The 12,526-nt window shown below is 48.9% G+C and overlaps 1 protein-coding gene across 2 annotated transcripts in view; it reads right to left on the bottom strand.

Moving 5' to 3' along the window:
* NR3C2 (nuclear receptor subfamily 3 group C member 2) overlaps positions 1–12,526 on the bottom strand; it is a 376,709-nt gene that overhangs the window by 22,413 nt on the left and 341,770 nt on the right. For both annotated transcript variants that reach the window (XM_075543712.1, XM_075543713.1), the window contains exon 8: positions 3,235–3,392. In XM_075543712.1, coding sequence (XP_075399827.1) covers positions 3,235–3,392 — 158 coding nt within the window. The remainder of the gene's footprint in view (positions 1–3,234; positions 3,393–12,526) is intronic.

The following is a 12,526-nucleotide window of genomic DNA, read 5'->3' as shown; positions in this document are numbered from 1 at the left end:
GATCTACCTGCTTGACTTTTGACACCCAAACATTTACAGTACAAAAACGTCCTCCCCTCCTAGGAGCCTGGCCACAGCTGCTCCCTTTGGAGCTTTCCTTGGACAAAGATGGATGTTCAGGGGGCTTATGACTCATTCAAGTTGCTGATTAATTCACATACTTAACTACCAACTGGCTCCTTTCACGCACCTTGGCACGTGTGCACTGGGAGTCAGTGTGCTGTGCACTGGGAGTCAGTGTGCTGTGCACTGGGAGCCAGTGTGCTGTGCACTGGGAGCCAGTGTGCTGTGCACACTACGAAGGAGAACTCTGATCTGTCCTCGACAGACTCCTAACCGTGAGACTCTTCAGAACCAGTGCTCTTTTCTATAAGGTGGCCAGAACCAGGCTCTGAGCACAGAGGCGGTGCATTGTGTAGTTCCTTGTTCTCCTGAAGAAAATTCCACAAATGTTGAGTCACTAATAATTTACTCTAGTGGAAAGCTGTAGGCAGTCTCAAGACTGAGTAAGCGTGAGAGAAAGGTCCCTCTGGGCATACAGTGCATTTTCAACGCTCCGTCTGGAATAGGCATGTAAACAGCACACTGACAATGCTGCTGCTGGGCTACTTCTAAGATCAAACTTATTTTTGATCAGTTATGATTTATACACCAGGATCAAGGTAATCAATCCAAAAAGAGTTTACTCCTCCTTGCCAAGATTAAGGTACACACTGCCAACAAGTCGGTTTGGACTCATATATATCTTACATAGCAGATCTTGAATGAGCTCTTCGGCTGGAAACAGCCAAAAACACAAAGAAAAATACACAGCACAGGGTTTTCAGGATACGGAAGACAAGTCAGTGAAGGAGAGTGAGAGGTGGGCCACCGAGTGCTCTAGGGGACTATTTTGAAGGTGTTTCCAGGAGATTGTACAGGGATGGGGAGTCAGGAAAACTAGTGGATTCCCCTTTGGGGGGAGACAGGGCTGAGAATTGAAAAATCAAAGCAACCACAATGTCTAGTATCCATACAAAGATTAATATGCATATAAAGAAGAAACAACCCATAACAAAAAACAACAATCACACTGTAAGCACACGAAATGCCCATCAGGAGGAGACAGGACAGACTGAAGATTCATAGTATGGAATGCTAGTCAGCAGTAAAAATGAGTGAACTATCGATGTATGCGATAGCATGTAAGAATCTCAAAATCGTTACACCGAGGGAAATGGATTACAAATGGCATATGTCCATGGATAAGAAATTCGAGAAAACAAACTTATTGCCAGCAAGCAATATCAAAAGCAATGGAGGAGCAAGTGGCAGGAAGGAGTGTTTAAAAAGGTCATGAGGAAACTTTCGGGGTGACAGATCTGTTCATAATCTTGAGTGTGGTGATACCATCACATGGCGATTCATATATGGATATTAGTATATGTCAAAACTTATCAAATTGTATACACGAGACACATTTATTATAGATACATTTTGCCTCGGCTTAAAAAAAATGCTAAAAGCACAGTGTTTTGACCTAGAGAATGTCGCAGAAGCCAGCATTTCAGATCACTGCTGTTGTGGGGGACCACTATGTTGGTTGCCCCGCGTACAACAGAATGAACTGCCGCTCAGCTGCACAGTGGTTCCCCCAGCGAGTCCATTGTGGCGGCCATGGGGCCCATCCATCTGGTGAGGACCTTCCTACTGCCTGTTCGTCCTGTGCCCATCTGGCCCTACCCGCCCGGCTGGCGCTCACATCCAACTGTTGGAAAGGGTCAGGCCCACTGACCCCTGCGAGGGGCCTCTTGGGTCTGCCATTGGATTCAGAAAGGACAGGTTTCTGGAAAAACAAGCCTGGACCTCGGCTGTTGGTCTCCTTGTGTGCATCCTGCTTTGCACTCTCTCCCCGTCACCATGTTCTTTGTGACTACATCTCATTGTGCTTGTGCTTGCCCCCCCTCGGAACAAATAAAGAGTTCACTGAGAACCACAAGACCACTTTCTGATTCTGTACGAGATCAGCAACCAAAAGACAGAAGAGGAGCTACGCCTTCTCGTGCAGAGAGCCTGTGCGAGTCTGACCTCATTTCTTTTATTTCCTTTCCTGGGAGTCTTGAAGACCATCCCGCGTGGCTTTCTCTGCAGCTTCGTTTAACATTCAGGCCACGGATAATCAGCAAAGCCATCACGATTGACTCTCCTTGACTCTTCATTTCAAGTGTTGGGAGAAAGCCAAGGTCCGTGTGATATGGACAGGAGAGTCAGCATAAAGCTCTGTGAGCTGCCCGTCAGTCAAGCCTGTCCATTAGCACCACACAGGGAACATGTGCCACTGGCTTAAACTAACCTTTAAAGAGCGAACCACTCCTCTGCTACTAGTGACAACATTAGTACTGGTCATTACACGGATGCATACTTGTTTTAGCATTAGAGAAATATTTGGGGGGCGGAATATCAATGAATTCTTATACAGACCACATGGTCTGGACTTGAGCAATAAATTCTCCAGAAGAAAGTATGGAAACTTTGCTTCAATGAAATGCTAAATTGCATGGCGTTGCTGTGCACAACTTTATTTGAGCCACAATTAGGGAAACTGCTGGCGAAGTGAAGTAAGCAGCTTAGTTTAAAGGACAAACCAAAACAAGCACGCTTTTGTAGAAACTGTGGAACACCTTGCCTGTCTCGGACGGCTTGCATTAGAAACCAGCCTAGAGTCTGTGCTTAGACCCGGCAGCAAGAGGCGACGCACAGGAAAAATAAGGATGGCAGCATTCAAAACTTTAGCGAAGACTGAACTGATCCCAGCGGCCGACACCACGAACGATGCAGTTGGAACTGAACAACTGCAGGTGAGCTCTAGTCAGGCCACACGCGAGCAAACACTTGTCAACCAAACAGCTCTGACACGCCAAGCAAAAACCCGAGCCCCAGTCTGATACCGGTATCCAGGTTGGAGGCCCTGCAAGATCCAGATGAGGGGCGGGGCTCCACTCTGGCACACGGTTCTGGGGTCAAGTGTGCAAGGAACACACACGCTCTGCTCTGAAAAAGGGTCGTTCCTTCTTCGTGTGCTGTCAGAACAAGACTGTTTTCTGGGTCGGCGTTTAACTCTTGATGTCTCCACTGGGTGAGTTCTCCTGCTCTCGCCCACCCCCAGCAATAGGAACTCCTTTATCAGGGTTCTGGCCGGTCACCGTGGATGGACACTGACCCTTCCCTGAAGCAGGTGCCCAAGCCCCTACTTACGTCGTGCATGGCGTCCAGCAGCTTGGTCAGTTGGTAGAACCTCTGCCAGCTCTGCCCAGAATTGTTGGGACACTTGGTGACCATCTTCCTCAGTTCCTTAATGTAATTTGTCCTCATTTCATCAAACGCAGCCTGGCTCTTGAGGCCGTCCTTCGGAACTGTGTTTAAGGAAATACAGACACGTCAGCTCTCAGGATGGGATCCAGCTTTAGCATCTCAGCAGTTAAATCCCCCTAGAATACAGTGAGCTCGTGCGGCTCAGACGCTTAGATCGCCACTCCTACTGAACCTCAATCATTTGCACGTATGAGTAAATACGAACGCTCTCTGTTGATACACACACGCACTTGCACACACCATTTCCCACTGCCACCTGGTAGATGCTGACTCTCAGTGACCTTACAGGTCTCCACGGCTATAAATCTCCTTTACAGAATTTGATCCCTACGACTTTTCCCTGTGGAACGGCTGGCGATTGCAACCTTTTGGGTTAGCAGCCACGCACTTAATCGCTGTGCCACCAAAGCATCTATCGGTGCGTATTGTTTGTGTGTGATTGTATGCGTGGTCTTCAGAAAGTTCATGGAACAATAGATTGGAAAGATAATGGGAATTTTCCACAAACTTCTTGAAGCTTTCTCATATGGGTATGTATGTATGCATGCATGCATGTATGTATATACACATAGATCAATACACCCAAACCAAACTGAACTCACTACATGGAGTTGCTGTCATCTCACAGCCACCTCACAGGGCAAGCTGCCTCTGAGCGTTTCTGAGACTGGAAGTCTCTAGGGGCGGAACTCTTTGCCAGCCCAATGGGCAAACACTGCATACACCAAATAATCAGCGTATACTTAGCAAGAATATATCACAATCAGGAGTCCTGGTGGACCTGCTGGGTAAAAGCTGGACTGTTATCTGTGGTCAGCAGTTCAAGCCCACCAGCAGCCCCATGGAAGCAAGATGAGGCCACCTGCTCCTTTAAAGACGTACAGCCTGGGAAACCCTACATCTTCGTAGAGATGGACTCAACACAATGCCCGTGGGTTTGATTTGGTTTATAAGCTATTATGAACTTTGCATATGTTAGCTCACTTAACCCTGACATTCAGCTTATGATATAGCCATTAAGCTCAGGTTACAGATGGGGATGCTGAAGACTGGATGTTGACTAACTTACCTAAGGACACAATAAATAAATGGTAGAGAGGGGTGTATACCTCGGTTGTCTGATTCCAAAGCCGACTTATTAACCACAACTCCACACTGCCTTATGGCCAGCCACCTATGTACACCAACACACTGCCTTATGGTAAGTCACCTATGTGCACCAACACACTGCCTTATGGTAAGTCACCTATGTACACCAACACACTGCCTTATGGCAAATCACCTATGTACACCAACACACTGCCTTATGGCCAGCCACCTATGTGTTTTATGGGTTCTAATGTGCCAATTACTCAGCAGAAGAAAAATATACTTTGCTTTTCTAGGACAAATGGAAGAACCATAGACAATCTAATCTGGGACTATACGTAGAGAGCAAAATATTAATATTCAAGTTTAAGTAACAAAAGCACCTCCCAGAAAATGCCTACCCACAAAGGAGAGGAAGCTGTACATAAGGCAGCCCTTTCCCTCCTTTTGGCAACATGACAACTGAGGCAACTGTCATGTGACCACCTCCCAGAGCAAGCTCCTGTGTGATGTAGAACCGCGCTCCTGTGTTTCTCTTTGATAAGGCAGAAGAGTAAGGGTTAAGTTTCCTTCTTGCCGCCTTTGTACTTACAATGCTGAAATCCCACTTAAAAAGGAAACTTGGGAATTTCGCAGCCGGTAGTGTACTTCTTGCGACCTGTCGTGGAAAACATACGGACAGTGCTGTCCCGGAGGGGAGTGTGTGTCTGTGCTTGTGTCAGGGGCGGCAGGACAAAGTGCAGGGTATTGTTGGTGAAAAATCTACTTCTGCATTTGGGTTCAATGCAGTCAGTATTGAAGGCATGCTTATCCTTCCACCCTAAAAAAAAGAAAACAACCAGACTTTCATTTCCAGGCCTTGCTGTTAAGTTCCTGTTGAGTGAGTTCCAGATCATGGCATCCTCGTGTGTGCAGAGTGGAACTGCACTTCGCAGGGCATTCAGGACTGTGAGCTTTTCGAGGCAGATTGCCAGACCTTTATTCTGAGGTGCAACTGGGTAGAACTGAGTCACTACTCTTCCAAGCTGGTAGTCAAGCACTTAACCATTAGCACTACCTAGGGTCAGCTTTACAATTCTCTAAATTCTTCTAAATGACCTATTACCTAAGCTCATTTCCTCCCCCATACTGCAAGACTGTGGATTCTTTACTCCGGCTCTTCCAGCCATTGTTTTGCTACTCCCGCCAACCGAACTTCATTTCCTAATGGAACTGGGGGCGATACTGGGGCACGAATCAGTTTTGAGTGATTATTAGCAGGGTTCGTTGTGCTGGCCATCAAGCTGGGCATCTCAGAAGCAATACCAGCCAAAGGGAGGAGCAAGGAGTAGAATGGGTCATTTGGACACCGGGATCTCTATGCATTGAACCTCTGTCATGCAGGGGCAGCCGTGACGCCACAGGAGGGAAGAGAGCAGCAAGGGCAGCAGAACCAAGCGGCAGGGCACGAGATGGAGCAGTGGACTCCCTCACCCATGGAGCAAATAAAGCTGAAAGCTTTGGGGCAGGTGGCTGGCTTGCGAAGTGGGGTGTGTCTGGGCACTTAATTGGGGCAGCTGGGTTTGCTGACCCAGGGCCCTGAAGCTGAGAGTCTGTGGTCCTAGGATTATAGCATAATATTTACTGGAAGCCCTAAAAAAAGCTTTGTAACATTGTTGGACTGAGGGTAGGCAGAGAGGCAGAGGGCCGCAGAGGGGCCTGCCTGTGGGCATGGCAGATGGCCATGGCTGAACAAATGTATCCTGGGCAATGCTCATCTGAACTGTAAACTCTTAACTCTCTTAATCAACCTCATAATCACGAGTGCTGCTTGTGCGTTCTGTGTGGTCACGCCAATCAATGATCGAAGGTAGAGCGTATTGTGGGAGGAGGCAGAGCAACAAAAGTAAAGAGTCCTGTAGAGGGTAGAACACTTATAGAAACAGCTCACGTGGCTCCTGAAGCGCCTGTGCTGGCTAAGCGCATTTCTGAATACTGCATGCCACACTGGAAAGCCAGAAAGAACGCTATTTTCAAATAAGCCCCGAGATCCTCTGTGAACTCCCAGAAGCACTTTGGAAGAAAGGTCTGGCCAACTCCTAAAATTATCATGCAAGCCCCATGGAGCACAGCTCTGCTCTGACAGGCACCAGGTCGCTCTGGCTCAGACCCAACTGGCAGCCAGTGGGTGGTGGGGAGGTCCTCTATGAAAGATCGGAGTTACCTCATTGCTAATCGTCATCTCCTTGAGTTCTAATTATTGAGATTTTCTATATGTTTTTTATTTTTTGTATGTGTGTGAAAATCCCTTAATAGCAACTACACAAATTACCCAGTATTCACCGTAAGTTCAACTCTCTGACACTCACATGAAGAGTTAAATGCTCTCATCCATTATGGAACAAGTGTCTTTTTTATTCTTTGAATTTAAAATTTTGTTTTAAAAGAACATGAAACAGAGATCCGTGCTAATATCCAGGATGTTAAATAATAAAACTAGAGATCCACTTTCTATAAAAAATAGGAACATTACCCTAAAACTGCCTGAAGGAAACTGAAAATTGGCGAACGAAAAGCCTATTCTGCCCATCTATAGATTGATATTTATTTCCTTAACTTAATTATATCAAAGCTTAAATTCTGAGCACACCTTTGCAGAAGGCTGTGGAAGGACAGTGAAAACCCAATATCCATGATCATTCACCAAGGAAGGCAACTCTTCTTGCCCCAGGCAGAGTGCATTGGAAAGGGTCTTACCTCCACCCTTCTCCTGCCAGCCCCGGGTGGGTCCTTCAGGGGCAGCCCTGGGGCTCACACAGCTGTAAGTCATACCCTGTCAGTCGGGCCCTGACTGACTGGCTTGGTCAGAAGGCGTTGGGCCACTCTTGCAGGCTCTTCTGTCTAACCCGATACATGGGTCCCAGTCCAGGTCCCGGTCCTGCATAAGCCATCCCACTTGTACCAGTGAAGGCTTGATTTGCCACCAATCATGCATTTGTGACAGTTTCCTTTGTTTCGTGCCTTATTTAACTAGTGTCCCAACTGTGAAGCCTCAGACGCCATTATGACCTTCTGCTATTACTCCCTCATCAGATGATGTGTCTGTGACTTTGTCCCTTTTCAGACATATTACAAGTTCTCCCTAAATTACATTTGAGATGGGGGTCTCTTTCGCACCCTGAAACACATGATAAGATTATATAAGGAACCCTTAGCTTTTATACGCCTGCCATCCTACAGATGAAGAGATCACCAGCACCGCCATAGAAGGAACGCGCCCCTACTAAGTTTAAATAATATTCGGCAAGCCGATTCAAAGCTAACCTGGCTAGTCTTCACCAGAGACCTTCATGTTTCTTAGTCTTGCTTGGAAAAACTCTTAAGCTCATGAACAACGTGTTTTATTTTCCTACTGTAAATAAAACATATTAAACTAACTCTGAGCAAGATTGTTTCAGAAGTTGAGACACACCAATACATAAAGGAAACTTAGCACAACCTCACATTTTGGAGGTCTGCCCGGAATCTCCGCCTTTGTGTATTAAGTGCAGCGGGGCTCTGGGAAACCGCCAAAGTCAAGGGGCTGGGGAGAGCAGAGGAGAAGCGGGGTGGGAGTCTGTCTGTTCTCCGCTCTAAGCGGAAAGCACACACGCCTCTCCTGGTGCCCCTGGAAGAAGACTTTCTCCATAGTCTCAGGCAGGCAATTTAACATTCCTAAGTAAGAAGAAGGATTCCTCCTGGTGGTGTGGTGGTAAGGTCAGCATTTCACACCCACCAGTCGCTCGGGGGATCAGGCGGGGTAAGATGTGGTGGTTGCTTCTGTACAGATAACAGACTTGGGAACCCGGGGGCAGTTCTAGTCTGTCCTACACAGTCCTACAAGTCGGAGTTGACTCAGCCACAAATAGTTTCAAGTAAGAGCAATAGTTTTCATGCGTGCATCAGAGAGTAATAAAATAAGCTTGGAAAAATCAGCAATTATTGTAATTAATAAAATCCTTCACTTATATTTTTTCTGCTTTTTTATTTTGCTTTCCCTGTACTTAAGAAAAAACCAGAATTGAAAGCTGAGCTACTAGGAAGCCAAATACATGAATCCAAGTAGCTTCAAAATGATGCAGAATCTGAGACCGAATGAGTGAATGAGGGGGAAAGGACAAGACACCAATTACAACCGAGTCGCCAAAGTCTGTCAAGTATGGCTGTCATGGCATTTCAGGGAAAACAATTTCAAAAGATGTCATTTGAATTCTGTCATCCCTCTGATATATAAGTATGCAGAGTAAGCCTGTGGGAACCGGCAGCTGCCAGCACTGCCCCATGGCTCCAGTGTCTCCTTTCCCTCCTGTGGGCACAGACTTATCACGGTTCTGCCGCTTGTTTTCGTGGGAAACATGAGTTCTCCCTCTCTGACAGGTGTGGGCTTGCTTTCGCAGGTGTGACTGGATGTCTCCCTTCTTCTAACTAGTGCCGGTGAATCGCACAGCTAGAAAGGGGCGTTGGAAAATGGATGCGCACCAGGTCACAACTGCGAGGCTTCACAGTTGGGATGCTTGTTCGATAAGGCACAGAACAAAGGAAACTGTCACAAATGCATGATTGGTGGTGAATCAACCCTTCACCGGTACAAGTGGGACGGCATAATCTGGGTCGGGACCTGGACTGGGACCCGTGTATCGGGTTAGACAGAAGAGCCTGCAAGAGTGGCCCAGCGCCTTCTGACCAAGCCGGTCAGTCAGGGCCCGACTGACAGGGTATGACTTACGGCTGTGTGAGCCCCAGGGCGGCCCCTGAAGGACCCACCCAGGCACGCCCGAAGAGAAGCGCCCCTCCCAGGGGTGGCAGCAGAGGGGTGGAGGGAGAGTGAAGGGGTTCTGCTTCCAGCGTGAAGCTCCAGAGCTGGTACAAATGAGGAGCATCGGAAACCCTGAGGAGGAGCAGAGCAGGGGTACCCTGAAGAGAAGGGAGGAGTGCAAATGAAGATGCCCCAGCCCGGGGTACGGGATGTGTGTGTGTGTGTGTGTGGGGGGGGTGCGCTGTGGCCCAGTGGAGAGAGCATTCCCTACTTGGGCAATTGCATTCAATGAAAACAAATCAAGACTCAAATCCAAAAACAATCCCCCAAGCCCCGTGCTGGCCAAATAAAACACAGCTGTGACCTGCGGCCCCTCCTCCCTGCCAGAGCGAGGGTTTGCCACGGAGAGCGGGGATTCTGCCTGCTGGGCGTGGCAGTGCCCTACTGCTGTCAAGGGCTCCTGCCACTTTCCACATGGGTCCCTTCTACTCGCTCCACGAGAGTGGAGCCAACCCTGTCTACATAGCCTGCGGGTCTGAGTCCGAACTCTTAGGACTCTGAAAACACACACACACACACACAAACACACACACACACACACACACCACCACCACCACCACCACCACCACCACCACCACCACCACCCAAGAGTCCCTGCTGCATCGGCTTTAGGAGGCGGAGGAGAGCTGGTTCGATGCCTGGCCAAAGCCAATGTCAAGTGCAGCCAACACTCATGTGATAGTGGAGGCTGTGAGGCGCTATGATGCCGGATTATTTCAGTGCAGCTTCCACGTTAAAACAGACGAGGGACACGGGCCTAGGCAAGGACGGCCTGGGAGAAAGGTGGGGCTTTCTACTGCTATCAAGGGTTACAGTGTGGACGTCCACATGGCAGCTCTGCCCTGCCCTCTAGGCTGACTTAGAGTCAGAGCGGATGCCATGGCAGGGAGTTGGGTTCTTTGATGGTTGGGTTGGTTGGTTTTAGAGATAGAGATCTAGCCACCTACTTCTGAACAAAAATCTATGGATGACAACAGCTCATCAAGGACTGGTCCTGGGGGGCAGATAGAACCCTCAGGAACAGTAGTGCAGTAGCGATATCATGAGGGTGGGGGGTGGTGGGATAGGGGGTGGTGGAGGGTGAGGCAGGGGGGGAAAGAGGAACCCATCACAAGGTTGACTAATAGCCCCCTCCCCCCAGGGGGATTAATAACAGAAAGGTGGGTGAAGAGAGACAATGGACAGTGTAAATCCCAAAATAACAATAATAATATATAATTGATCAAGGACCCATGAAAGTGGGAGGGTGGGGGAGAGAGGCAAAAAGATGAGTTTATCCCAAGGACTTCAGTAGAAAGAAATTGTTTTGGAAATATTGATGGTAGGCTATGTACAAGTGTGCTTAATACTATCGAATGATGGATTGTTATAAGATTTGTGAGAGCCCCAGTAAAATGACTACTTTAAATAATAATATAAGAACTGATGGTGGGGGTGGCGGTTTGGTTCCATGACTCACAGACAGCTCATGACCACAGTAACCTTTTAGGGGTGCCTTAGCTGGGAAACGTGTTGACCTGCGATGCCCTATAGGTCCGCAGAGCAGGGTGATTCTCCAGAGATGCCACTGCACCAACTCTCCCTGCTCCTACATGGCCTGTCCCCCTTCCTCCGTCCAGCCCCCCCTTTGTTTGTAACAGCTCTCCTCGTTCATCTGCCCTGGCCACGCTGGCCTGTGGGGTGACTTGTTCTCTACTACAAACCCCACCTTCTTCCCAGGCCTGGTTTATGTGCAAGGAGCAGGCTGGGCACGAACTGGATCTCTTTCTCGCTTCCAGGTCGTCACTGGACACCATCTCCGCTGAGGCGCAGCCCGCTGCCTGCCATGGCGTCCCCCCAGCCCTCCACATGGAGAGCATTTCTCAGCGTCCTCAGTGGCCACCGCACTGGGCTCTGAGTGCCCCCCTCCATACTGTTTCCTGCCGTCATTCTCGGTCCCACCCACGTCTGTTGCGAGCCTCCTCGGTCTTCACTGTTAGGAAACTGCGGTGCTCTTGCTGAGAAGGAAGTGCCCAACATCTTTGCTAAGGCTAATCCTGTCTCCTCTTGGCTTCTCTGGCACCTCACGCCGTCTCTTCGCTCTCCCCCCATACTTGGTTCCAGAAGCTGCTGCCTAAAAAAGCTTCCCATCAATCTGCACGTTCCCGGCCATCTGGCACCTGCCCGTTGCCTACTGGTCACTCCGGCAGCCTTCTCTCCGGGCTCTCCACTCACTGTGGAGGCTCCAGCTCCTGCTTCCCATACGGGGCTCCCCTGTTCCTCAGCTCTCTGACGGCTCTGTCCCCACCCCTTTAGCTTCCACCAGTCTCCTGTACTGCAGATCAACGGGCTCTTTCCTGACCGCTCCGAGCCACGACGATTCCACGCAGCACGGGAGTTCCAACTACGCTTTCCTATGAGGATAATCCCAAACGTGTGTCTCAACACCCGGATCTTTCTTCGGAGTTCCAGTCCCAAGTTATTTCCCAAATTTTGGGCGTCACTAGCCAAATAAAGAGCTGACATCTGAAAGCGAACTCGTTCCCAATAGCAGGCTTTACGCAATCTACAAAACTGCCCCCATCCCAGTAATGACAGTCTTATTGATGGCATGTTTTTCTTTACTCTTTCTGTGTGCTCGGAGCCCCTGTAACTTCTGAACCACAGCGTTTCCATGTCTTTCAGTCTTTTGCCAAGGCCAGCTCTGCAGCGTGCCCTGAATCCATTTGCTCCTGTTCATCGCATCGCTGCCGTCATCCCAATCCCGGTATCAGGTTAAATAAATATAAAACGATATCAACAATTAAGACTTAGTGGACACCTTCTCCCTGGCTCATGCTCCACCCCCTCCCCCCAGCCCAGTTAAGCATTGTTTCTGGCTGTGCTTTCCCATGCATCTGTGTTAGGAATGCCATCCACTCCTAAGAGTCAACCCACACCCCCTCCCAGATGCAGCCTCACAGAGAACTGCCCCCGATCCCCAAACTGAACAAGCTCTTCCCTTCTGAGCCTTGGTGACGCCCCTGGCCTCTTGTGCTCCAGTAAGTGGCGGCTTTCCACCGTGCATCAACATTGAACTCATCCTGTGGTCTACCCTTCCTGAAGGTAAGGACTATGTCTTATTTACCCCCGTGCATTCCTGACCTGCCCCATCCTACCAGGTACACGACAGGCACTCATGCTGAGGAGATGGATGGGTGAGGAAGGAAGAGTGATACCCTCTTTATTGGTCCAAAGTCTCATACTCAGCAGGTCATTTCCTTTGAGAATCAA

The sequence above is a fragment of the Tenrec ecaudatus genome, chromosome 3 (genome assembly GCF_050624435.1).
Source record: "Tenrec ecaudatus isolate mTenEca1 chromosome 3, mTenEca1.hap1, whole genome shotgun sequence".
In the NCBI taxonomy this organism is placed as follows: Eukaryota; Metazoa; Chordata; class Mammalia; order Afrosoricida; family Tenrecidae; genus Tenrec; species Tenrec ecaudatus.
The sequence above is the reverse complement of the archived record's forward strand: the minus strand, read 5'-3'. Positions and strand labels throughout refer to the sequence as shown.